Raw genomic sequence first — 27,542 nt, 5'->3', positions numbered from 1 at the left:
AAAAAGAGAGAAAATCGTCCCGTGTTCATGCTAGTGACAGACTGCAACATTTATGTCATTAAAAAAAATATATCATTTTTTATTTTTCCCATAGTTACACTTTGATTTTGTGAGATTCTTAATTGCTTAGTAACAATAAATGATTGTCTGGTTGCAATTGCCTACGTTTGAAAATTAATGCACTGCAAATAAGGCACCTCTTAAAAACGGGGTAAATCTTTTGTTACTCATAAATGTGTGCTGGTCCCAGCCCCCTGTAGATGAAGCCTTGAAACAGGTTAGTAAATGGTGACTTAGATATGAAGCGATTACACTGAGCTACTGTATCACTGGCTTTTTCTTCTACAGGTGGTTGTGACCAGCATGCGCTCATGAGCAATAAAAGATTTACCCCTTTTTGACAGTTGTGACCAGCACACATTCATTCCCAAGCTGGAGTTGGCTTTTTCTCTTTATGTCGGCCCGGCCTGGACTGACCCCAGGGCACACCGGGCATTTGCTCAGTGGGCTATGGCCGCATGTCCTAACCAGAGAGCGGCCTATTGATGACCAGGCTGCGCAGCAGGAGGTAAGCCAGGACTGCGGTCCAGACAGGGTTAACACAGACCTCCCACAATGCGGCCATGTCCGAGTCTCCTCTCCCGGCTCTCCTGCCCCACCAACTATGTCATCCCATCAGCAGAGCAGGGGGCGGGAGGAGCTGGAGATCTGCACGGAGAGCGGGAGTCTTTTCATATGAACAAGCTTGTTAATATGATCCAGATCTGCAGCTCCTCCTGCCCATCGACATCGTTGGCGGGGTGGAAGACCCTGAAGAGGACACATAGGCTGAATCCTGCCTCTGTTCTCCTAAAGGTAGGGCTTTACAGGGGAGGCAGAGAGGAAAAAAAGGGGCACTGTGATTAGAGAGAAAAGGGGGGGGGCATGACTGCAAGGAGCATTGTGATCGGTGCTGTGATTGCTAGGAGCCCTGTCATGTAAAGGGGCACTGTGATATAAAGGGGGCTGCACTGTAAAGGGGCACACTGATCATCACAGTGCCGTCCTCTTTACATCATAGTGCATTGCCCACTGTAATATAAAAATTGGCTGCTCAGTCTAAAATGCCCAGGCCTATGTTTTGTCCAAATCCGGGCCTAATGCCGGCTATCATTGAAGGAGAGTGGATTGTCCTTACACACCAACGTGGCTATTGGTGGCTCTTTGCAACTGATCTTTACACCTTTTGTGACTGCAATGTGTAGACTGTTTAAAGTATTTGTGATTGGACACTCATTTTCAACTTAATCCTGCATTACTAGGTGCTGTGATTTATTTTTTATTTTTTGTGTTTTGGGGTCACCATTTTGGTGAGTGCACCCTTGTCTGTGTTTGTTTTCACAACCAGCAATTATCAGCAGTGATAGTGCCACGGCTCTGGCAAAAAGAAGTTCACTAAAGCCCTTCCTTATGTTAAATTACCAGCACACACCAACTGAAATTCTACCCCAGGCTCACTGTAGGATGGCCTACACAGCTGCTGAAGTGAGAAAAGAGGTAGGTAGGCATCAGAAGTGAAGAACACAAGCTCCCATCTGCAGTGTCTGTAGGTATTTAAGGCACTGGAAAGTTCCCAAGCACACAGACATCAGTCATTTGTCAAGCAGGTGGATTTAGGACACTGGGAAACAATATGAGGCACTAAGAGGGTCAGGCTCTTCTAGTTTAAGCAGCATATAGCAATGGGACACCAACACAGCCAATGATTGGTTGCACAGAAAAAACAGTAAAGGTTTTTTCAGTGGCTGTTTTATAGAGAGGTTTTTTTTTTTTTTTTTTTGACGGGTGCAGCCATGCAATAAGTTGCACTAGGTGAAATTACAAGGGGCTCTTGAATGCTGACTAGCGTACAGCAATTCTTGCATGGTCCTTTGTTGAACATGTTTGGTGTCACTAGGTCCTTTAGAAGATCCTTTTGCCTGAAATGTCAGTAAACCAAACCAGTTGCAGTAACTGGCCACAGATAGTTCCATCCAGTGAATACAGCTAGCAGTTTCCAGTCTTATAGTCCTGTCTAGCGATCTCAGCTAGCGCTTTCCAGCCTTAGAGCTCATCGTCTGAAATAATAAGCATCATTTTCTCATTTTGCTTCTTTTTCTTGCTCGAGTGCCCATTGGCTGCTACTTTGTTCCCATTCTGTCCCTGTGATTTTTGCTCAGAGTCCTGCATAGGATGCTGGGTGTACTGCTGGTACGTGGGGGAGAAGTTGTGGATTGCATCTTGTACAATGTCATGTGGGCTCATCGTCTCCTTCAAACCACTCGAGATGCTCTGCATAGGTGCCACATTTGCTGTAAGAAAAGAAAAAAATATTTAGAAAACCAGATAAAAGAAACCACAGGGGATGACTGGACTGTGTGTGTTGATTACAATCAATCAATCAATCATGTGTCTCACTGGGAGGAAAGTTTTTTTTTTTTTTTTTTAAACAGTGTAAATAAAGTGTCATGCACAAAAAAAAAAAAAAAAAAAAAAACAATAATGCAGGGCTTGACAAATTTGCCTGAAATCTAGGAGCCAGCTAAAAAAGTTAGGAGCCAGTTTTTTTTTTTGTTTTTTTTTTAAACTAACAACCAAGCTTTATTTAATAAAACGGATACTAAATTTACACATAAATAGGACTAGAACCCCACTCTCCTCTATAGCGCAATTGGATGGAAACAGACTGTCGGTCTCTTTCCATCCGATGCCATCTGATCCGATCCACGGGATGGATAGAAAATAGAACCACCATCCGTCTGTTTTTGGCGGGCAGGGTCAGATGGCGGCAGATTACTGCTCCATAGAGGAGACTGAACGGTCCGATCAGGTCTGCCTGAAAAACTGACAGGCGGACCTGATCAGACAGCCCGTGTGAAAGGGGCCTTCGGCTGTGGCACGGCGATGAGGAAAAAAAAGAATTGAAAAAAAAAAAAAAAAGAAAAAAAACATTTTTTTATTTTTTTTTTAATAATTAAAAAAAAAAAAGAAAAAAAACATTTTTTTATTTTTTTTTTAATAATTAAAAAAAAAAAAGAAAAAATTATTATTTATTTTTTTTACATTTAAAAAATAAATTAATAATAATAACCACACTCCCTGTCCACTTACCTTTAAGCAAAGGTAACTGGACAGAGAGATGAAGCCTTAAAAAAATTCCCTCTCTTCTCCTCTTTGGCATTGAGAACATGCATTACTCCCGGCCACCACAAGAGGGCGTCAGTTCCCATAGCTTCTCATCTCACAGAAGAAGGCCGAAAAGCCGGGGACTAAATTTTTGGACGCCGCGGAAGTCCGTGAACTCGAAGAGGAGGTGGGGGGTGCAAAAGGGACAGGACACATCCTGCAGGGCACCCCAGGCGCCAGGTCGCTAATTCTAGTCGCAAATGCGACCTGGCGCCCGGGATTTGTCGAGGCCTGCAATAATGCCATATAAAAAAAATTGTACATAGCCCAACGTGGTTAAGGGAGTCTGGGGAAAAGTTCCCCTTCAAAAGAAAAAAAAAAATGAGTGGGTAGTTAGAAAAATAAAAAAGAATAGAACCAGTGTGTAAAGCAGCCTTTTTCAACTAGGGTGCCTAGGAACCCTGGGGTGCCTTGATGCTTCTTCAGGGGTGCCTTGGCAAAAAGCCTAAAAATTGTATACAAGCCAGTAGATGGATCCTTTTAGTTACACAAAGCCACAGGTTTTCATTATAAACCATTATGACTTTCTAGACACTGGCATCCTAACCAGGGCCAGATTAACGTAGGGGCTATTGGAGCTGCAGCTCCAGGCCCCTACCTTTATATAGGCCCCGGGTTGGCCATATTCACTGTTACCGCTCTTCTGTCACTTGTAAACACAGAAGTCTGGCTTCTATGCTCGCTTCCCCAGGCAGCTCCCTCAGAACCTCCCCACACAGCACGAAGGCCGGACAAGGAGGGACAGTTGCCGATGCATGGATGTGTTTATGGGCTTCAGAGACAGCATCCCATGTTGAATTAGGCATGCATGGCTGCACCCTTCCTCCTCTGGGTGCATGCCAAGCCACGGCCCTTAAGGCCCTTCAAAATCCTCAGCACCAAGCCCATGATGCTCTTAATCCGGCCCTGATCCTAACAACCAATGACCATCATCTGTTGATGAGGAGGATGTCCGTTGCCTCCACAGCATCATTGTTTGACCATCCTGTGTGCCTCTCCCTCAGCACTGGGGTGACATTAGCTGACTGATGGAGAAAAATTGAGGGAGAAGACAAAACATAGGAATACTAGTCAGTACCAGTGTGCAAAGGTGTATTTGCTTTGGAAGAATAAATCACCTCTAACATTGTATGGGTGTTGCTGCATTATGTAAAGCTATTAGATTTGTTTTTTACATTTTGAGAATAGGGTGCTTCAAGACTGTCCATAATTTTAAAGGGTGCCTTGAGATTGCCTATAATTTTAAAGGGTGCCTTGAGATTGCCTATAATTTTAAAGGGTGCCTCGAGATTGCCTATAATTTTAAGGGGTGCCTCGAGATTGCCTTTAATTTTAAGGGGTGCCTTGAGATTGCCTATAATTTTAAAGGGTGCCTTGACTGAAAAAAAGGTTGAGAAACACTGGTGTAGAGTAATTTAAAGTAATAAAAAACAGTCCTCTGGAAAATAAACACTTGGGAGTGCTGCTGCGTGGGGGAGCGCTGGAATCTTCATGGCACAAGACAAAAGGAAAAAAAAAAAAAAAGAAGAGCGCACATCTTATAGTGAAGTACCATGAGAAAGATTTAATAATGAAAACCAATAAAATTACACTCACAAACAATGAGAGAGGGGGTGCGGTGGGAAGCAGGATACTGGAGTGGATGTTAGGTTCGTGAAAGGGATGCCTGACTCCCCATCTTGGCCACAGGTTGGGGAGAAGCAATGTCTGCAAATACCAGCTACTGCAAATACCAACGTTGCAGGAAAAGATGACCGGAGCCACAGGGGTCCAGGAACTGTCCAGAAAAGCACCTGTATGTAGTACACCTCAATGCTCTCCTGGTAACAGGAACGCATTTCAAAGCCATGCAGCTTCTTTATCAACCTCCCACTGCACCCCCTCTCTCATTGTTTGCACCATGAGATGTGCGCTCTCTTTTTTTTCCGGACTTGTTCCACAAAAAAAAGTTTAGCGGTTGATATGAAATATACACATTTATATGGATTTTTGTGATGAAGAAAATACTTTTCTTAGAAGCTTCTGATACATGCAATCACTTTCATTTCATGGACAACTGGACTCATTCCAGGCAGTGAAGCTGAACTTATTGATCACTGTCCCACAGCTACTATGCAGTCAACAAAGCGGCTTCTTTCACCAAACACTTCTAAGAGAGTTTTTTTTTTACTTTGATAACATTTTAGGATCTTATAAGTGTACCTGTTGAGTTTTCCTTTTTCTCTCTGTAGACCTGGCAGGTGAAGGCATAACGCAAAGCAATGGCTGCAAACAGCATCTCAATACAAATGATGAAGTTCTGATACCCAGCAGCCACTGTACCTGCCCCGACTGTATTGCCTTTGATAATCTGGACTTCCGGAATGGCCCCTGCTCTCTCCAGTATGGCCAGGAGCATTCCTGAGAAATAGATAACCAAAATTAGAGTGCTGAAGTGTGTCTGTGTTACCCATAAAACCTAAGATTCTGCAATTTCTCTAGTACAAGTTTATATAAAACATTCCTAGTTTTAGCTGTTATTGTCCTTGGATAAAACAACCCTCACTAGGTTTCCTGGTGACCAGTGTTAGCAGGACAGAATGGAGAAGGAGAATTGGAAAGTTGTAACTGGAAATGGGAGTAGAGGAAAAATTATTTACTAAGAGATTGCTGCTCAATTCCTAGTCAATCTATAACAGAGGTGGCCAACCTTTTGAAGAGCGAGGGCCACTTAAACAACTTGGTAACCGGTTGCGGGCCAGAATGAGCGGATGGATGACGGGTCTGTGTCCACTGTGCATATGCAAAGCAGAGGCAGACACAGCTCGCTCTACTTTATGGCCCTCCGATCCATCCAGAAAGAAGGGGCGGATCCCCTTCTTTTTTTTTTTTTTAGCAGATCAGATTGGAGGTAGGCGGGTGTAAACGGACACAAGTCCAAAATAGAGGTGAATAGAGGGTCCAATTGGGTCTGAAAAAATGGACAGGCGGACCTGATTGGACGGATCATGTGAAAGGGGCCTAAGGCTGCTTTTGCACTGATGCACTGCGGTTTACCTGCACTGTGGGTGCAGCACAGTGCACTTGTGGCTTTCCTTTTGGTTAGCTGCACTTTGCCACAGAATTCTATTATATCCTGCAGGTGTGGTGCACATTCTGAAAGTGTATCAAACCCACAGGTAATAACAGAAATCTTTGGCTCAGTGCAGGTGACCCACAGGTGCACTTTGCTGCACCTGCAGACAGTGCTGTATCTTGGCCTAGGCCAACAAGGCCCAGGCCTAGGGCAGCACTTTGTTGGGGGGGGCAGCAAAAAATGTGGACTTTGCTGCCATTGATTATTTCACTCATTTGTATAAGGACTATGGACTTTCTATTTATTATACAAATAAGTGGCATAATCCTAGGATTACAATCAGTGGCAGCAAACACAAGTCCAAATATCTTCAAAGAACGGATGGGGCTGCACTGATATGGCAGCACTGATGGGCACTGATATGCTCTGATATGCTGCACTGATGGTCGCAAATATGCTGCACTGATGGGCACTAATATGCTGCTCTGATGGCCACTAATGAGTTGCCAATGGGGGGTACTGATAAACTGCACTGATGGGCACTAATGAGGCTGCATTGATAAGGCAGCACTGATATGCTGCACTGATGGGGCTGCACTGATAGGCACGAGGCGGCACTGATAAGCTTCAATGATGGGGCTGCACTGATATGTTGCACTGATGGGCACTGATAGGCTGTACTGATGGCCACTGATGGGGCTGCACTGATGGCCACTGATGAGACTGTACTGATATGCTGCACTGATGAGGCTGCACTGATGGGCACTGATAAGGCGGCACTGATGGGCTCTGATAGACTGTGGTTGTGGTTTGTGGCTTACAGATGACAGGGTGGGTCAGAAACAGGAAGGAGTGTGGCCTTTACAGGAAGGGATAGGTCATATTTCAATTAGGGGGTGCACAAGTTTAGTCAGGCCTAGGGCAGCACAAAACCTAAATACACCACTGCCTGCAGATCAGTTTGAAAGCAGCCCAGTAACCAGTGCAGAACTAGAATAGATCTGCCCATCTAATTATTAAAAAAAAAAAAAAAAAAACCTGACCTTTAAAACATAATCTTCTTTTCAGGAATCCCCCTGCAGGTATCGCCACGATGTTGCTATCCCAAGCAAAGCGCATTTGGCATCACTCGACCTGTGACAGGAGCTGGTGCTATACAGAAAGCATTGGGTCTTCTCTCTACTGCAGCCACATGCTTCCTCTACCATCGGCTCCATTCTCAACACTGATGCTCTGGGATGGTGGGTCAGGAACCAATGATCTAAGCTTGCTGATCCGCCATCCAAGAGCAGGGATCACGGGTCCCATCAGAGGGCTTTGTGAGCCACATGTGGTCCGCGGGCCAGCCGTTGGGCACCCCTGGTCTATAAGATCAGAAGTGAAGGCAAATCTTCCTGCTACACGTCCTTTGTAAAAACTATTTAGCCAACCCAAATTGGGGTGCTCCATCATGCAAATCTCAGTTATTGCATAGGAATGTCAAGCACTGAGGTGCCTTCTCGCTCCTCAGTTTTGGTCACTAGGCATACTCATCAAACTGAAGGACCAATGGTGACATGTCGGCGATTGGAGAAAACATGCCAACAATATAAACTTCCTTGCTTAAGTTAAGATATGCATAACAAGGTACACCGAGTTTGGGGTTCCCAGGGATCTTAAAGTAGAACTTCACTCTGGCAATCAACATTAACTATTTTTATGCCTTATGCTGCTAGCATCAGTAAATGGATAGGAAGGTAAATCGGATTTTCTTGTTTAAAACTTTTTTTACATTTCTTCAGTTGCTTCCTGGTTTCCAGGTCTAGGCCGAATGATGTCATACAATTTAGGAGTCTTCAGGAGGGGTTTTCTCAGCTAAGCACACCCTTTTGCATGCATGCCTGAGCTAAGGGCAGGTGGATTCCATAAAGTAAATGGTACGTTATTCACCTGCCCCTACTCAAGATGAACATGGCCAGAAATACTAGGGGGGTGTTTTTTCAAAGTGACTTCCCAGCAAAATAAAGCATGGGAAAATGGATGGATGGGGGGGAGGTTGCTTTGAATATTAAAAATAATTAAAAAGCATTTTTTGTTTTTGGTGCTCAGACGCAGTGTAGTTCCGCTTTAATAAAAGAAACATTCAGGCACCAAGGGGTATACTGAATCATTCAACCATGCTGCTGAGTTCATTTTCTATAGGGACATGTTTCCCATCTGACTGATGTATAAAATATATATAAATGGATTTTTGTAAAATCTTACCGTAAAATCCTTTTCTCTTAGCTCATCGACAGACGTAGTCCTCGGTGATACACCACCTTCGGGTTATGTTACCTCCGCAGGAGCAGGACTAGACAGGAAATTAAAAAGCTCTGGCCACACCCTAGGGGCAGTCCCAGAGGGTATATCCTCTCTCTCTCTGCCTCAGCAAATCAGTTATGTGAAAAAGCAGTGCTTAGAGAATTTAACCCAACCCAACTCCAAAACAGAGGGGCGGGGACTACGTCTGTCGATGAGCTAAGAGAAAAGGATTTTACGGTAAGATTTTACAAAAATCCATTTTTCTCTAGCGCTCATCGACAGACGTAGTCCTCGGTGATACACCACCTTCGGGACGTCCCAGAGCAGTATCACAACTGAGGGGTGGGAAAATGGAAATCAAATCCCAATCTAGAAGGCCCAACCGGTGCCAACTAGAAGTTTACAATGCTCATCCTTAATGATGAGACTCAACAAAAAAATTTTCAAACAGAAAAAAACCCTCGAGGTAGACCACCGGTCTCCTCAAATTGCGGCCTGCAAAACCTTGCGACCAAATGAGGCATCCGCCGATGCCGTCACATCAATTTTATAGAATTTAGTAAAGGTATGTACCGACGACCAAGTGGCCGCCTTACATACCTGGACCACTGACGCCTGATGGCGAAAGGCCCAGGAAGTACTGAGCGCTCGAGTGGAGTGCGCCCTAACAGGGAACGGAGGACTCTGACCCTTAATAGAATAAGCCTGTACCACCGTTTGTCTAATCCATTTGGCAATGGTCGCGGCAGATGCAGGCAAACCCTTTCTGGGGCCATCCGTGATCACAAAAAGTGAATCCGTCTTACGGAATGATTCCGTAGCTTTCAGGTATACCCTGATTGCCCGAACCACATCCAAGGAATGCAACGCATGTTCCCGATGATGCTTGGGCTGAGGACACAAGGAAGGTAGTACAATATCTTCATTCAGATAAAAATCTGAAACCACCTTAGGAAGAAAAGATGGCTTAGGATGAAGTACTACCTTATCCCTATGAATCACTAGGTATGGGGACTGGCATGATAATGCAGCCAGTTCTGACACCCTGCGAGCAGAAGTAATAGCCACCAAGAAGACCACCTTCTGGGATAAAGTAAGCAAGGGAATCTCCCTGATGTTTTCAAAGGGAGGTTTCTGTAGAACCGACAAAACCAAATTAAGATCCCAGGGCGGTAAGGGCGCGCGGACTGGAGGAGCCAGGTGCCGCACCCCCTGGATGAAATTCCGCACCAAGGATTTGGTAGCTAAAGGTTTCTGAAAGAAGATTGCTAATGCTGAAACTTAACCCTTGATGGTGCTCAAGGCTAGCTTCTGCTCAACCCCTTGTTGCAAAAAGGCCAATATTCGAGACACCGAATAGGTACGTGGAGGAAACCCTAAAGATTCGCACCACGCAATATAAGTCTTCCATGTGTGATAATAGACTTTGCTGGAAGTCGCTTTCCTAGCTTTAATAAGGGTAGGAATGACAGAAGTAGACAAACCTCTGTCCTTCAGTACTTGGGTCTCAATGGCCAGGCCATTAAAACCAGCGACTGTAAAGCACGAAGGTAAATAGGTCCTTGAGACTACAGACACTCCCTGAGACGAAGTTCCCACGGAACGTCTGCGACTAACCTGTCCAAGTCGGCCAGGCCGGCTTGAAGAGGCCAGCCTAGAATTTCTAGGACCACTGGCGCTGATTGGATCTGAACCAGGCGTCCCTAGAGGTACCTGGCCCCGACCATCCGAGAAAGTCTGGTCGTTTTCTGTTCCCACACATTTATCAGATACCTGATAGTTATCAGGCAAGGTGATCTTTTCTGGTTGAACCTCAGGGACCGAAGTCACCCGACTAGAGGCTACTTGGCCTATCTGGTCAATCAGATCCGATTCCTGTGAGGTATCGGGACTAATCTTAGGAAAAGGTAAAGGAAAAGATCTATACAGGGAACGGTAGCTACCGCTTCCTGTACTAAAATGTTGGAAGGGAAGAATCGCACCGGTAGTAGTGGTTGATGCTCGATCTAATGTCCTGAATACCGGTGAAAACGTCCCCCCACCCTGAAATTGGGTGGGGGCGCACCTTCAGGCTGTGTACTCCTTTACTTCGGGTTTGGCTGGGTTGGTCCTCTGCTTGTCCGACCAGCCCTTCTTGAACCCTCCTGGAGGAGTCTTGCCTTTCCCGGAAGTACCAGCCGGGCGTCCTTTATGGGCGGTAAAGAAAGGTCCTCGCTTGTTGCGAGGTTCCTTAGCTTTTGCAGCCTGTGGCAAAAAAGTACTCTTGCCCCCGGTGGCATCCTTAATGATTTCATCTAGGTTGGCTCCAAATAGACGATTCCCCTGGAAAGGGAGATTGGTCAAAGTCTTTTTGGAACCTAGGTCAGCTGACCAGCATTTTAACCACAGCACACGTCTGAGGATCACTGCTAACTTAGATGCATGCCCTAACAAGGGAGTAGTGTCCAAGGCTGCGTCACAGATAAACCGTAGCCCTTGTATGATCTGTTCTATCAAATCAGATGTCTCCTGGGGAATATCTTTTCCCCTAAGATCTTGGCGTACCATCTTCGCCCATTCTGTAAGTGTCTGGGAAACTAGACCAATAACAATTACTGGTCTAAATGCTGACCCTATCAGAGAAAAGATAGTGCGGGACTCCGCTTCTATCTTTCGATCCACCGGATCCTTAAAGGACGAAGTGTCCTCCACTGGAATAACCGTGGCTTTATTCAGCCTGGAAATAGGCGGATCCACGACTGGTGGTACCGTCCATTTCTTAATGATGGATTCCTCAAACGGATAGCGTCTAGCAATACGCTTGGAAATAGTAAAGGTACGTTTAGAATGTTCCCATTCTCCTTTAATCTGATTTCCAAAACATTTAGGTACAGGAAAAGCCTTCGCCGTCTTGATGGGCTTATTAGTCCCAAAAGGCCTCTCTGTTTCAGTTACCTCTGCCGGTAAAGCCTCAAGTTTTAAGGTTTCTTGCACTGCCACAACTAGTGCGTCCACCAATGCTTCTTCCTGAATTATAGCAGGAGAAGAAGCGTCCTCCTCACTGTCTGAGGGGGCTTTACCTGGGATAGCAGCCCTTGCAGAGGAACCTGCAACTGCAGTGACCATCTCTGAATCAGAGTCAGAGGTGTCAGATAGTATAGGGGTAGGCGGGGGTCGCTTCCTTGACCCCCGTCCCTGACAGGCCGCCTCCACCCGAGCCACCATAGACTCCAAAATTGCTGTAAATGACTCTATACTCTGTACACCGGCGGGTCCCGAGGCCCCCTCGAGGGAAACAGGTGGGGGAATCTGTGTGGCAGGGTCCATAATAACTCCAGTTACTTCCTGGATGATATAATTCAAAGTAAAGAAAAACTTTTTTTTTTTTTTTTTTTTTGACCCTCAGCGCCACAAAAAAACCCCTTAGTGTTACCTGCTAGGGATCCCTATCGATCGAGAGAGAGAGAGATAGACCCCCAGGCTCACCACTTGATGTTCAGAGTTGAACTGCAACAGCTTACAGCGCTGTCTTAGACAAACAGGAAGTCTTTTGGCTGGCTGCCCAGGAAGAAAGGAGGCGGCTCCGCCCCTCTGTACGCCTTCCGGCGCCTCCCCCAAGCTCCACGAGGTGTAGAATCACCTAAAACATGGCGGCCCCCATGCTGGAGACACGAGGCTACGCCAAAATGGCGGCTCGTGCGATCCAGCAAAAAAAATGGCGGCGGCCTGTGCTGACTAGCGGTGTGCTACAGGCACACAACACTCTCTCTGCATGGGGATATGGCGTGTTTGGCGGTACCGGCCCTGGCGGACCGCATGGCCGTTCGGGAGGCCTGCTATTAGCTGGAGATCTGACTTGGAAGGCAGTCTACATGTCCATGGCTTCTGACTGGTAGGTAGCTTATACTTAACCCATAAGATTCCCAGAATGCCACAGATTACATCTTTAAAACATGTATACAATAGATAGTTAGCTCCCAAACCAAGCCTCCTGGCTTTTGCACACATAAAATCACACTCAAAGTAGGAGGATTTGTGACATGTTATAGGATAGAAAGAAACTCTTTCTTACCATACAGAGAGGGGCCCGCGTTCACCACAAAACCCGTCAGGGAAAAAAAGGGGGAACATACTACTCACCATACCGGAACCAGGCGGGCACCAACTCCTGACAGTACCCCTCTCCACCGGGGCGGGAGGGCTGTCGACCGATACGGACGCCGTGACTCATGGTCTTTGGCGTTTCAGCGAGACGTTTAACTCGCGGGTTCAGTCCTTTTAATGGGACTTTGTCGCGGCCGACCCAGCGCGGAGCTATGGCCTGCACGCGCTCGTAGGCTGAACTGGGGTGACCACCGGATCTCAACATCCAGCCCGTCGCCCAGTTCAGCTTTCTTGCTTGAAGATCTCACAGGAACACTGGAGAAAAAAAGCTGTCCAAAAATCCTTTTAGAAAAAAATTCTTGCCAGGACCTAAGATCCCAGCAAGGTATCTAGGTCCTTACTCCTAACTAGACAGAAAATAACTGATTTGCTGAGGCAGAGAGAGAGAGGATATACCCTCTGGGACTGCCCCTAGGGTGTGGCCAGAGCTTTTTAATTTCCTGTCTAGTCCTGCTCCTGCGGAGGTAACATAACCCGAAGGTGGTGTATCACCGAGGACTACGTCTGTCGATGAGCGCTAGAGAAATATTTATTTATTAAATAAGAGAAAAACCCTTACTATATTCCCATAACAAAAAACTATGCATACTATAAAAGTGAACACCCAACAGCAGCACTCACCTTGCCAGAACGATAAAAAGACGACTGCTTTTATGGTAAGAAACTTCAACACAGGTTCAAAGGGGTTAAGCAACTCTTTGGTTGCAAAATAGAAAAGGAACAAGGCGTAGAGAGCCAGACTGACGGATATATTGTAGATGATTGTGATGTATAGGTAGCCACTCTGAACACTGCAAAAAAATAGAATATAATAAACATGGTCAATATCAAACAAGTTAACGCCACCTAATCCTCTGGAACAGTAGGTGAGGGCGGGCACCCTTATCCTGCAAACATTACGAGACTAGTAGTGTATGATATGGCAATTACAGTGGTCATTTTAAAGTTAGTCATCCATTCCACAGCGTTGTGTGGCTCTGAGCTCATATTAATGGAGTTACTTCCCATCACTGGGTACCGCATTATTTACCTAGACCCTGCTCCATGATGACACCATGAATATAAACCAACAATAAGAGGCTCCGGTTTGCAGGATATGCCTCCAATGATGTCCTGGCACCTTTAAGCCTAGTGTTCAAAGAGAAAATTTGACCGCACTCAGGAGTAAATAAACTGGAAGGGTTTATTCCCATAGATTTGAATATATAGGTGCATCACACAGACATAGGACAGGTTGACGCGTTTCACGATTCTACAGATCGCTTACTCATAACACTTCCAGTTTATTTACTCCTGAGTGCGGTCAAACTTTCTCTTTGAACACTTGACGATTGGATGGCGGATCCGACCGCCACCGGAGTGCCTCGCCTCACCTTTGCAGCTTTTTTCTGTTTGCTACCTTTAAGTCTAGACCATGTGCAGATTATAAGTATATTGTCTGCAGTAGGTCACAAAGCCATAGGAGAAGAGATGGAGGTCTGAATGGGATTGATTAGAGAATTGGTGGTCTCTGTACATACAGTAGTTGGTCCAGCTATACATTCAGCGCATGCATGAAACCTCACCAGTTAGGTAGCAGGTAAAAGTGAACCATGCTATTTTCTACCCTCCTGGAGAGAGTATACTCCTGCTTAACAGACAACTATAAAAATGTGACAAAAGTTTTACCACTTCCACAGCTCGAGTTTCCAAAAATTGCAGCTAAAATGTTTTCTTGACCTAAAGAGTCCAGCTTTAGGGACTCATTCACACCAGCTTGTACACAAAAATGATCAGTTTTAGCGTTAATATGCATGTCCACATTTTTAGGCACCGCAATCCACTTTACTGCATCGTTTTGGTGGGAACAGGGCACATACAGAACAATTACACTATATTACCAAAAGTATTGGGACGCATGCCTTTACACGCTCATGAACTTTAATGGCACCCCAGTCTTAAGCCCCGTACACACAATCAGATTATGGAACGATCTGTCGTCCGTTTTTTGTGGCATGCTAGTCTGATGTGGAAAGTGAAGAGGTTATTTTCATACGAATTTTCCTGTACGACAGAATTCTACTTCAGAAGTGAAGTCATGTGTTGGATTGCTTTGTATGTGTTCTTTCTCTCTGAGCCTAGTCTTGGTCTTAAGATTTTTTTCTGTCGAAATCTGTACTAATGAGGCGAAAATCGGACGTTGTATTACGGACAACAAAAATTTTATAGCCTGCACATCAGGATTTTGTCAGCCGAAAAGTCGGAGTTGGCTGTCGAAAGCACCATACTAACAATCTGAAAATCGGCAGATCGGTCGTCGGACAAATTTTCCCTACAGATTTTCTTATCGTGTGTATGGGCCTTTAGTCTGTAGGGTTCAATATTGAGTTTGGCCCACCCTTTGCAGCTATAACAGATTAAACTCTTCCAGGAAGGCTATCCACAAAGTTTAGGAGTGTGTCTATGGGAATGTTTGACCATTGTTCCAGAAGCACATTTTTGAGGTCAGGCACTGATCCAATTCAAACCAAAGGTGTTCTGTTGGGTTGAGGTCAGGACTCTGTGCAGGCCAGCTTTTGTTTAGTATAGGTCACAAAAAAGTGCAGTGCATTATTAGCAAACTATACCATGAAATAATGTGCAAAAAAAAAAAAACCCCCAAAAAAACAAAATGTGCCGAAAAATACAAAATCATGGTTTTTACTTTAAATAATGTCCATGAATTGTCCCCAGTGAAAATTGTGAAATACTTTTGCAAACCAACAAACAAGATGTAATAAAATAATAAGAAAAAGTACCAAAATCTGTGATAAAGATGGAAGAAAAGAAAGCTCCAAGGATAGGTGACACCGGAAAAATATCCACTCAAAAGGCTTACCAGCAAGCTGGCGACCTACTTATTAGGGTGGTCAGTATGCGCTCAACCAGATCATTAAGGTGGACTTCATGGCAAAGGACAAACAGATAGTAATCACCATATTGGTGTATAGAGGCTCCTCCAAATACCAGTTCAATCGAGAGCTCAGCTAGACAATAGGATATGTAAAATCAAATTGCTCCACACAGTGTGATAATGTAAAACCATCCAGGAATTTAATAAGATAAATTTGCACTTACAAAGCAGCAAGTAATATACAGCAGGTCACTAGAGAATGACATCAAAAAGGGGGCACCTGATGGTGTAAACTCTGACGAAATGCGTTGGACAGGGCCACGCACACATGCTACCACGCATTTGTAAGTGCAAATTTGTCTTAAATTCCTGGATGGTTTTACATTATCAGACTATGTGGAGCTATTTTATTTTACATATCCTATGGTCTAGCTGAGCCCTCGATTGGACTGGTATTTGGAGGAGCCTCTATATACCAATATGGTGATCTGGTCCAGTACTATCTGTTTATCCTTTGCCATGAAGTCCACCTTTATGATCTAGTTGAGCGCATACTGAGCACCCTAATAAGGAGGTCGTCCGTTTTCTGGTAAATCTTTTGAGTGGATGTTTTTCCGGAGTCACCTCGGCTATCCTTGGAGCTTCCTTTTCTGTCATCTTTATCACAGATTTTGGGACTTTATCTAATATTATTTAATTTTAATACATCTGGTTTGTCGGCTCGCAAAAGTTTTTCACAATTTTCACTGGGGACAATTCATGGACAGTACTGAATGTGAAAAAACACGATTTTGGTTTTTCGTCATGTTTATTTGTATTTTTTGCACATTATTTCCTGGTATAGTTTATTATTAATGCACTGCACTTTTTTTATGTTTAATTGCCTAGTATCAAAGGTCCAGTGTTCAGCAGAAGTTCTTTATTTAACCACAAGCGCAGATTTCCCTTTTATGTTTTTCACTGTTTAGTATATGTGACATTACCTTGGGCTGTGTTAAGGGGTTTTAGCTCTACACTGTATAGTGCTTGTTTCAATGACCTATTCTTCTATGTGCTAGCAACTTATATGTGAAAAAAATTAAGATCACGATTCAAATTGCAATTAATTTGTTTGGAATAGGGAAGGGTTGGGGTTAGGACTTATGCCAGTGTTTTTATTGCCATCTGATGCTTCTACACTGTCACCAGCACAGCAGATTTTCTGAATTAAGGCATAGTCAGCATAAAAAAATAAAATAAAAACCTGTATAACATCTTATGAGAGTAACAAACAGTTAAGTGTCCAAAAACATTTAATATTAGCAATAGTTCACAAACAACAACACAGAACATGCAACGTGTTTTGGGGGCTCATAGACCTCCCTCTTGTTCATGGCTTAATCAATTGCCACCAAATGCACGTACCTATATGTCCTTTGAATTCAAGTAGTTGCACCAGAGTGATGCCTGCACCTGCAGGCATCACTCCGGTACTATTTTTTAGAGACAACGGTCAGATCTCTTGTAATAACAAATGAAGTGGCTAAGTTATTACGAGCAGCTGGAGGGGACATCCCCCCCTCCCACCGCCTTCTGCTGCTCGCCCGGCTCTGCCATCCCACTGGGAGACCCGAGCGACCAGCCGGCATGTCAGCCAGCTGGCCGGAGACCCGAAGAAAGCTGGGATCGGCTGCGATCGGGTCTCAGATATGATAAGCTGGAAGCAAAGTCATGACATCACTTCCGGTTTACTGGCATCCTAAAGGCACCTGTTTTAAAAAGTCAAAATTATTAAAAAATGCCAATCTTGGCATTTTGAATGCTTTCAAGTGCAAAGGAGGTATTTGGGGTCTTATAGACCCAGATCCTTTCAAAAGAGTATCTGTCAAGTGCCTATTGCTGTCACATGGATGTTTACATTCCTTGTGACAGCAATAAAAGTGATCCAGAAATTTTTTTTTTTAAGTGACCCGTCCCCCCGTGCTAGCGTGCAAAGATAAACGAGTGCATCGGTCTGGAACTCACACAAACCACAATCGTCTCACACATGTGAGGTATCACTTCGAACTTCAGATCATGGCCAGTAATTCTAGACCTTCTCTGTACATCTAAAGTAGTAACCTGTAATGGCTTTTAAAGTGTCACCTACCGATACCAAAACTTATGTCGTTTGTCGACATTGTGCGGACGTGCACAATTTAAAAGCGTCACATGTTTGGTATCTATTTACTCGGAGTGGGTTTTGTGTTTTTTGCATTCAAATTTTAAGAAGTGTATTTTTTCCCCCAAAAACTGCGTTTGAACGTTCTAACTCATTTTCCAGCAAAAAAAAAAAAAAAGATTTTTTACACAAACAAAAAGTGCAAGAAAACGCCTGGTTTTCAAGTGGTTAAACAAACTGGCTAATCATGAGGTCCCAAAGCAGGCACAAAAATAAAAACCAATCACCGATTCACTGTTTTTGGCTACAATCGATACACCAATGGACTATTAGTGATTTGTGCCAGCTTTGAGTCCTTATAATTACCCACTGTGTTTAAGCCCTGATGAAGGGGGAGTTCCCTGAGTCCCTGAAACGCTTTGGATGTTCTTTATTGTTGTTTGTGAACCAATACCAATCTTAAAAGTTTTTTGACTCTAGTTAGACTTTATACATGTACATCTTCAAGTCTGGGCTCCTAGTTTAAAGGATGGCCAGTTTTTGTAGAGAACAGCCTCCCCAGGACCGCCCTGCCTTATCAGAAGCTAGCTGATGTATTGATAATGCAATATCTGCGCCTTATTTCTACTTATTCCAGCAAGAAAAACCTGACAGAAGTTTGGGGAGCTAAAAGCAAGTTTAACATGCACACAATAACAACAACAAATGAAAATCTTACTTAAAATCTCCATCGTGATATTTCCCAAATGCTTGCAGAATTATCGTCACAACAGCCATGATGGGTTTCACTATGCAGAACTGCAGGGTTGCCTGTGAAGGAGGAAAAACTCATTAGAAATGTTTCTTATCCTATTTCTTTAGTACACGGTCACAATGAACACAGGTGGCTACAGACAAGATTGTCTTTGTTATCCACAGAAACTAATTCTGACCAGACAATCATTCCATCAAGACACTTTCATTCATGAGTTCCCAAAACTACTTCTCTTCCCCTCATCTCCATAAAAGATGCAGTGGCATAGCGTGGGTTGTCAGTACCCGGGGCAAGGCAAGTAATTTGCGCCCCCTAACCTAAGGACTTTTAGCACTCCCTGAGTCCCTTCCTACAATAGTACTGACCAGCCTGATTCATATACTGACCTACCTCACTACGCTAACCTTCCCGATTCCTATACTGCCCACTACACTGACCTCTACACTGACCTACCTGGCCACGACACTGACCCTTATACTGACCTACCTGATTCCTACCTGACCACTACATTGCACTGACCATTAAACTACACTAAACTGTCTACTACACTACACTGTCCACTGCACTACCCACTACACTGTCCACTACACTACCCACTACACTGACCATTACACTACACTAAACTACCCACTACACTACAATGTCCACTACACTGAACTGACCATTAAACTACATTGTCCACTACACTACCCACTATACTGACCACTACACTCTCCACTGCGCTACACTCTCCACTGCACTACACTACCCACCACACTGTGTGGAATGACTGCTTATTTGCGTGCGTGCGGGACCGACGTGTGCGACAGGGGGCGCTTGAGGAAAGGGGAGGATACAGATGTCACCCAGGGCGGACATTTTTTGGTGCACCTGCACCATTACAACCAATGAAGCTGTACAGGGGCTGACCATACATAGGGCTGAACATGCACTGGGGATCGAGTGTCTGGTTTGTGCCCACTGTGCCTCCATAAGTCCCGCCCTCATGGGCAACACGACCCTGAAAGCAGCATTAACTCTTAACGACCTAGACTTAAGACCCTCATGTATCATAACTCCTCCAGCATAATCACGGCACTGCTACTTCTGTTGGTTCAGTAGACAAAATCTAGTAAGTGTGTATACATGGGATATTTAGACCCCTACTATCCACAGAAGGGGCAGACACAGGCCAAGAGACATTTACATTTCTCACATGTACCAGTAAGATCCATGTTGGTATGATAAATGTACGTTTTAGTTCTGCAGAAAGGCTTGAAATCTTTTAAAAATTATAATGGAATTGGATTAAGTCTCCTTTTTAAATATGTGGGTATAGGAGATGTATTCGGACCCTTACATTTATTTTATTTAAATGCTTTCAGACATAACAATGCTCTAAATGTTATTTAAATGATCTGTATCCTAATGGTGCTGAAGACTCTGCTACTTACCTGCTTACAGAAGCGGAGAAAACCAATGGAATATGACACCCCCTGCAGACAGCACGTTCCATAGAAACAGCTGGATCTGAAGAGGGAAAAACATTATAAATTGAAATCGGAAAGGATTTTTTACATTATAGAGATCACATTAAATGATAAATACATTATTTTGGTTCATATTCATTTACAACCAGGGTCCTGTATTTATTTTTCATTAGGACAGCAGATTTTTATTTTATTTATTTTTTTGTTTTTTATTATTTAGGCACCTTTTAAACAAGCGGACCGTTCAGATCCGCCTGTCAGTTTTTTTGGCGGATCTGAACGGATGCCCCATGCATCTCTATGGGGCATTGGATGTCAGCGGAGACATGTCCGCCTATCCGATCCGTCAAATCTGGATGGATGGAAACCCTATTTTCCATCCCTCCAGCGGATCGGATCGGATGAGAACGGACAGACGGTCCGTTCCCATCCGATTCCCCCATAGGGAACAGCGGGGACCTGACAGCTCTGTCTCCGCACACAGCTGCCAGCGGGGGATCGGCAGATCGATCCCCCGCTGAGAAAAACGGAGTCCGCCGACTGACTCCTATGTGTGAAAGGGGCCTTAAAGCACTTTTCAGCTTAATTTATGGTATGCTAAATACAGATTTTAATGGAAGAGTTGGGTGTCACTTTAAACAAGTGGTGCACCGAAAATTTAAATTCTGGTGCCAAAACTGAAACTTCAGGATGCACTTGGCCGGAACCGACAACGTAAAAAAAAAAAAAAAAATTATATATATATATTTTATTTTTTATAAATAATTGTAATATATTCAATTTTTAATATATTTTATGAATTTAAATCAATATGAATTTATTGTCCACCATCAGCAGCACCTTTTGCAGCAGTGTTAAAAATCCTGCTTGCTACATTGTTGTGCATATTTGGTCAGAAAAAAAAATGCACCTCCCCATTAAAATGCATTGAAAGCACAGCAACAACGCATCAAACATGCACCCTTGTTGCGTTTTTTATGCATTTTTGAGTCGCATGACCTATGACGGTGGCACGGTAAAATAATGGTAAAATTGCAGCAAAAATCGCAGGCATTTTCAGCAGCCATTATACACACACCTTTTTATTTCGGCACAGCGCTGAAAACCATATTTTTTCGTCCAATAGCTTTTGGCAGCTGAAATTTTGGTGCATCACTACTTTAAACAAATGGCTAACGGGCTTTCAACAAGTTTCAAGGAGAGCTGAAGCTTAAGATGGCCATACATTTAAAGGGTCCATAGATTACCTCATCCACGCTACACCGTGTGCATGGACAAATCTCCCACTGATGGCTCATGTATTATGACAGATGGCACCTAAAAAGTGGCTGCATCTGATTGGCTACAATCATTGTTCAGCCTACTTTTTTCTGCCCAGCTCCTTTAATTTCTTAATAGACGTTTAAGGAGCTGGATGGTGTTACCGGTAGTAGGGCAACCCACGCCTTGAATTACGACCGATACAGGAATGGGCTGAAATATGAGCAGTGTATGGCCAGCTTTACTGAAAGATCTGTTTTGGACATCCATAATCTGGAGCTGAAGCGAGCTTTAAAACCCAACTCCGGGCACATTTTTTCTTCCCCAATGCAGTGGGGCTGTGCCTGCGCTACATTGGTTAACTTCTCGTTTTGTCAAGGGGTGAACATCAAGCCTATACTCACCCGATCCTTCGGAAAATGGTGCTCCCCATGTCCAGCTATGAACTGTTCCTGACGTCTTCACATCCAGAGTCGGCAGTCTTTGGGCTTGAGGACATCAGGAACAGTCCACCGCACAAGACCGCTAGACCATCGGGGGGGGGGGGGTAGAGGGCTAGGAGCCTCAGGGACTGGTCTTGCCCTGGGGGCTTGCAGGATTGGGTGAGTATATCTTGGCTCTCCAATGCCCTAGAGCAGTGGTCCTCAAGGCCCACTAACAGGCCAGATTTTAAGTATTACCTTGGGGAGATGCAGACTAGAATACTGCAATCACTGAGCAGCAAATGAGATCACCTGGGATGTAATTTAGTTATCTTGCAAACCTGGCCTGTTAGTGGCCCCCGAGGACCGGAGTTGAGGACCACTGCCCTAGAACAGTTAACCCATGCAGTACGGGCACAGTGAAAAAAAAATTGCCCCGAATTAAGCTTTAATGAATTCCTGAAAGCTGCTTAAAGCTGGCTGAGAACTTAGCAAATACTGTTAGGCCTTGTTCCCATTTGTGCAGGTGGTTCCTGCTGCAGGTCTGCACCTGTTCCTGGAGCCACAACCACCTGCACAGAAAAATGTAGGAGATGCATGCTAGTGCCATTAATCCTAATTGTACCCCCACTCACAAAAAATCGCAGCAGCCGCTTCTAGCACAGGGAACCGCACTGCATTTGCAGTTTCTGTGTGGGCTGCAATTTCAAAAACAGAGCAGGGACCTTTTCCCTGTGTTTTCCAGAGGCATGGCAGCCCATTCAAATGAACAGGCTGTCGTGCCTGCCCAAAATGTGGCAGAGCCACACAAGTGTGAACCAAGCTGTGAAAGCTTGCTGTATATATTACCCTTCAGGCCATCATATGTCCACATATCCCCTTCTAAAAGGTAAATTGCTTCCAATATTACTGTCTGAAGACCTAGGCAATCGCTCATGTGAACTCTAAAGGGCGAGTTCAGAATGGCTTATCCCCCCCTTTAAATTGGATTCTGAGACTAAATATGTAGGCCTACAGACATGTGGCCAGCACTGAAGGTAGCTTGAAGCAGAGTTGTCTCCAGGAAATGTATTTTCTATTATTCTGTTACTAGAAAGACTGGTAACATATTTTTTATTTTAATCTGGTACTGCCTGTGTAACAAAATTTGTGCGGCAGCAAAAGGGTAGGCTTTAATGGCGACACACTGCACATATGAATCACTGGGTGGCTGATGTTTCTGTGTGGAGAGCGCACTCACAGAGACCAAGTTGTTAAGGACACCTCTTGATCCCCACTAACAATCGGTAGCTGGTGGGATCGACTCCCAGTGATGCGACCACTGTAACAGACAATCACAATGGTCACACGATTCCTGATCCTTCCTGCCCCTTGGGCATTCAGGGACGCCAGGGGTTAAAGTGGAACTGAACTCAAAACATTTTAGGGAACATCTAGGAGGTGGTAATATTACCCAAGTAGTACCCTGAAAAATACCTTTTGTCTTTAACTCCATCTTAAAAATAGCAGTGCACTAGCCGATATGTGGGGGTGCCTAGGCACTCCTGTGCCAGTAGCCTCACAGTTGTGTATCTGCAGTGTGAGATCTAAGGCACTGCTGCCACCGACTCAAGTTTTAGGAGATTTGGAGTGAGGTTTGGTGATGTCACTACTATGCTGTTCTCCATGTGTTCTCCATGCTAAATCCATGGGGAGGCAAAATCCTGCCTCTACCAGGATGGCTGCATCCATAATGAGAGACAATGCTGAATGTGCCATGGTAAGTGTGTAATGGGGAAACCACAGGCAATACCGGGCACTAGTCCTTCACCTGTCTTTTTTTGGGCACAGTTTGCAGTTTCTTTTCTACCATGGAAGAACCCTTGAAATACCTTTCTGGTCTCAGGGAAACCCTGATAATTATTATTTTATCTACAGCTCACAGTACAATAGTGTGATAGTCAAACAGGAAGAACGCTCTTTACATTTAGGGTCAGTAGGGCACTGCTTAGATCATTGCTCTCAGTAGTTACTCATATATGAGGCAGAAGTTGCTCATTGCTCAAGGAACCCTTCGCAACCTCTCGAGGAACCTTAGTTGAGAAATGCTGGCTTAACTACTTCCAGACCGGGCCTTTTCTGGCACTTTTTGTTTATATGTAACAATCAGTATTTTTTGCTAGAAAATTGCTTAGAACCCCAAACCTCATATTTTATTAAAACAGTGGCCCTAGAAAATAAATTGGTGGGGTTCGCAATTTTTTATGTCACACGGTATTTGCGCAGCAGTTTTTCAAAAGCAGTTGTTAGGGAAAAACAACACTTTCGTTGAATTGTAATGCTAAAAAAAAAAAAAAAAAAAAAAAACACAATACCTTTTCAAATTTTTTTTTTTTTTTAAATATAAAATATGAAGTTATACCAAGTAAATAGATACCAAAAATGTCAAGTTTTAAATTGCGCATGCCCGTGCAATGCCGACAAACGATGTAAATTTTACTATCCATACGTGCCATTTTAAAAGCCATTACCGATTACCATTTTAGATTTACAGAGAAGGTCTGGTGCTAGAATTACTGCCCATTATCTGATGTTTGCGGTGATATCTCACATGTGTGGGATGATTGCTGTTTGCATGCAGGACCAAAGCTCACATTTGCCTTTATGCGCAAACACGGGAGGATGGGGGAAAACTACTTTTTTTTTTTTTACACTGTTGCTTTAATTTTTTTTTTCTTCTGGATCATTTTTATTGCCGTCACAAGGAATATAAACATCCTTTTGACAGCATTAGGCATATAAAAAGGTACTCTATATGGAGAGATCTGGGGTCTATAAGACCCCAAATCCCTCCTCTGCACTTAAAAGCATTAAAAAACACCAAGATTGGTGTTTCTGAATATTTTCGATTTTCAAAAAATGGCACCTATATTATCATCCACCGAAAGTCCAGCGATGTACCCGTAATGGTAAGCTAGTGGCACTAACCACAGTAGACACACAAAGCAAGGAAACCCACTGTGTGCCTACATGCCAGCAGATGGCAAAAAAACGCTTTGCTAAACATTATTGAACAAAAGGGCCCATGTCTAAGACAACATTAGGGACATTGTACAGTAAGCTCCCCTGTGCAGAGAACGATGTATGTATGTATGTATGTATGAACAATGTATGTATGTATGATGTAAGTAAGTACGTATGTATGTACTCCAAACAGCTGCAATAAGATGGCGCTCTATAAACAAATGAAATGACTCTCACTTTATTGGCTTGCCACGAATCTCCGCCATAATCGAACTCTCCCCACCCAGGTACTCAAAGCAAAGGCTGAGGAAGCTGTATATGACAAATGCTGTTGGGAAGAAAAATAAAACTAGTAAGCTAAAACAAGATAAGGTGCAAGCAATATAGTACAACAGATAAAAAGGTGTAATCAAACTGCGCTATGAGAATGTGTATAGCTGCTAGCACTTCAGTAGACATATAGTGCAAAGGAATACATAAACAATAGCGCAGCGCTAAAAAAGAACAAGAATTAAAAGGAACAATAGTTTGGCAATGGTTTCAGAGATGTTACTCTCAGTACTGCATAATATTCAAAGGAATACTAAATGCAAACCACAAAATTGTAAATTAAAGTGTATTTAGAGTCAGTAGTCCAAAGACAAATGTTGTTATGAGGAAGTAAATGCCATAAAAAATCTGATTGATGTCACCCGTGAAGGAACAAAATAGAAGAAACTCCACCATCAACCTGTGGTCCACCACCAATATGTAAAGCCAGCATGCTTACCGGAAAATGTGGACTCGTGGAAACGTGGATATATACTACAAGGGTCAAGCATGCATTTACAGGGAATCACTCCAACCATATCCAACACTTCCTGATGGTTGTTAGGGAAATCCAATAGACTCAAAAATGGATAGAAGAAATCAATCCTCAAAATGGGGAAGGCTCCTGCCCTTATCTGTCCTCAATCCAGGCGATTCATTACCAATTCGGATAAAAATCTTTGATTGGATTGTACCTGTGAGCTACTAACTTGCCTAACCGGGTCAGTCATGTGTGAGATTTTCATTTTTTCCAAAAATGTTAACTTACACTTTAATAGCACAAGCTAGTGAAAATTGCACAAATAACTAAAATGACTCTAAAATATATGATAACTAAAATCACAGCGATCCCTCTCTTACTGGATGGCTTAATCTAAAGTTTTAGTGGGTGACAGCCAGTATGCCTGAAGGAAGAGGATTACTGCTGTGTTGTCGCTTTAGGTCATCCACAGTTCTCTGGGAGTCCTTGGTCATGTATTAAATGTTATTTGTAAACAAATTGTATAATACAAAACAATACAAAATGCATAAACTTAAAGCGCAACTCCACTTTTGTTGAGAAAAAAAAAAACAACATTCCCCTCTGGGTGATTTGTGTACATTGCAAAGATTATAACAACCTTTGTTGCAGATTCCTACCTTGTGTTATTCTGAATAAATCCCTGTTTGTTCCTCTGTGCCTCGTGGGTCAAATGGGAGTGGTTTCATAATTATCTATCAGCTGTGGCACCTGCAGAGCACGAATGAGGGAATCTGCTGGTCCTGCATCCCTTTAGACGTGTTCCTATTGGGAGTATCTCTCCAAAAATGACATTTTTGTTGCAGGGGATGCCAGAAATCTGACTTGTGTCTTAGGCAGACTTCTGGGAAAATTGGTGCGCATATCACACAAGCAGCAAATTAGGTTTCTGGGGTGTGGTCAGTACATTAATCTGGCCATAGATGGATCATATTTTTCACCCCAGTGAGCTAAAAAAAACCCCAAAAACAAAAAAAGGATTTCTCCATTCGTACAAATGAGGTGGATCCTGCCCACCAGGGCCGGCCCTTGCATGGGTCCCACTGGGTCCATTGGACCCAGGCAGAACTTTGAGAGGGGCAGCAAATTGATGCCCACGATTTTTTTCTCCAGCGGTTTTGTGTGTCATCAGTTTGCGGCGCGTTACAGGTGGCATTTCCCCATCTCACACTGCCACCTGTAGTGCAAACTGAGGAGTATGAGGAAGCAGAGGGTCTCCTCCAGGGGACATTCCTTATGCTATTGTGGTGCGCACAATGACGTCAGACATTCAGACAAACAAAATAATACTGGAGTTTGTGGTTTGGAATTGAACATAATGGTATTTCATATAATTGGTGCTGTTGCATATAAATCTGACTTCCTGATACATTTAATTTTAGTTTTAATTATCATGATAGAAAATAAAATTGTGTGGGCCTTTTGGTTGGCGTAATTTTTTTTTTTTTTTTGGGGGGGGGGGGGGGGAGCAGCATTTAATTTTTGGACCCAGGCAGCACATCTTGAGCCAGCCCTGCTCCCCACTGAGACATTGTATTTTTAGGACTATCTGCTGTCAGAATACACTAATCAGTAGATGCAGCACATTGGCTGCAGCCGCTGATCCAGAAATACTTTCCAATGTTTCTGTTCAACAGAAGTTGTTCATCAGATTGAGCGGGAGTGACCAAACATGGGTTGCAACTCGGCTGGTGCCTGCTGAACCAGCTGAATTTTGATCCATAGTCAGCTTTAATCAAGCTATAAATGCTTTATGCAGTTAGGATGAGATTTCGTTCCCTCACCTTCATAGCAATCCCTCACTGAGTCAAAGTACACATAGTACTGGTCATTGCCGATGAGTAAGAGGCTTAGCCAGGAGTCAAAGGAGTAGATGGGCACAATGAACAAGATCCGAATGATGTAGCGCTGCTCATTTGGGATAGTATAATTTCTGAGGTGAACGTAGATCTGTAAGAAGAAAAAAAGCATTAGTAGTGGAATGGATTTATTTAAGACGTATCTAAAGCCAAAACATTTCAGTTTTTCATTTAGATTGAATGACGTGAATGAAGGGTTAGAATCTCCGTCTTTTTTTTTTTTTTTCGCTGCCTCTTTCTGGGAAGATA

At 43.7% G+C, this 27,542-nt stretch overlaps 1 protein-coding gene across 1 annotated transcript in view; it reads right to left on the bottom strand.

The window, feature by feature from the left end:
- Positions 1–1,879: 1,879 nt before the first annotated feature.
- The window catches only part of TMEM184A (transmembrane protein 184A), an 87,757-nt gene continuing 62,094 nt past the window's right edge, over positions 1,880–27,542 (bottom strand). The window contains exons 3-9 of the mRNA XM_082262260.1: positions 27,219–27,384; positions 24,843–24,933; positions 19,885–19,960; positions 18,416–18,507; positions 13,307–13,476; positions 5,407–5,604; positions 1,880–2,330 (exon numbers count right to left, since the gene is read on the bottom strand). Of these exons, the coding sequence (XP_082118386.1) occupies positions 2,083–2,330; positions 5,407–5,604; positions 13,307–13,476; positions 18,416–18,507; positions 19,885–19,960; positions 24,843–24,933; positions 27,219–27,384 (1,041 nt within the window). The 3' untranslated portion in view covers positions 1,880–2,082. The remainder of the gene's footprint in view (positions 2,331–5,406; positions 5,605–13,306; positions 13,477–18,415; positions 18,508–19,884; positions 19,961–24,842; positions 24,934–27,218; positions 27,385–27,542) is intronic.

This window comes from Pelophylax lessonae (genome assembly GCF_965119305.1).
Source record: "Pelophylax lessonae genome assembly, chromosome: 6".
In the NCBI taxonomy this organism is placed as follows: Eukaryota; Metazoa; Chordata; class Amphibia; order Anura; family Ranidae; genus Pelophylax; species Pelophylax lessonae.
This window is presented reverse-complemented; position numbering and strand designations above follow the sequence as displayed.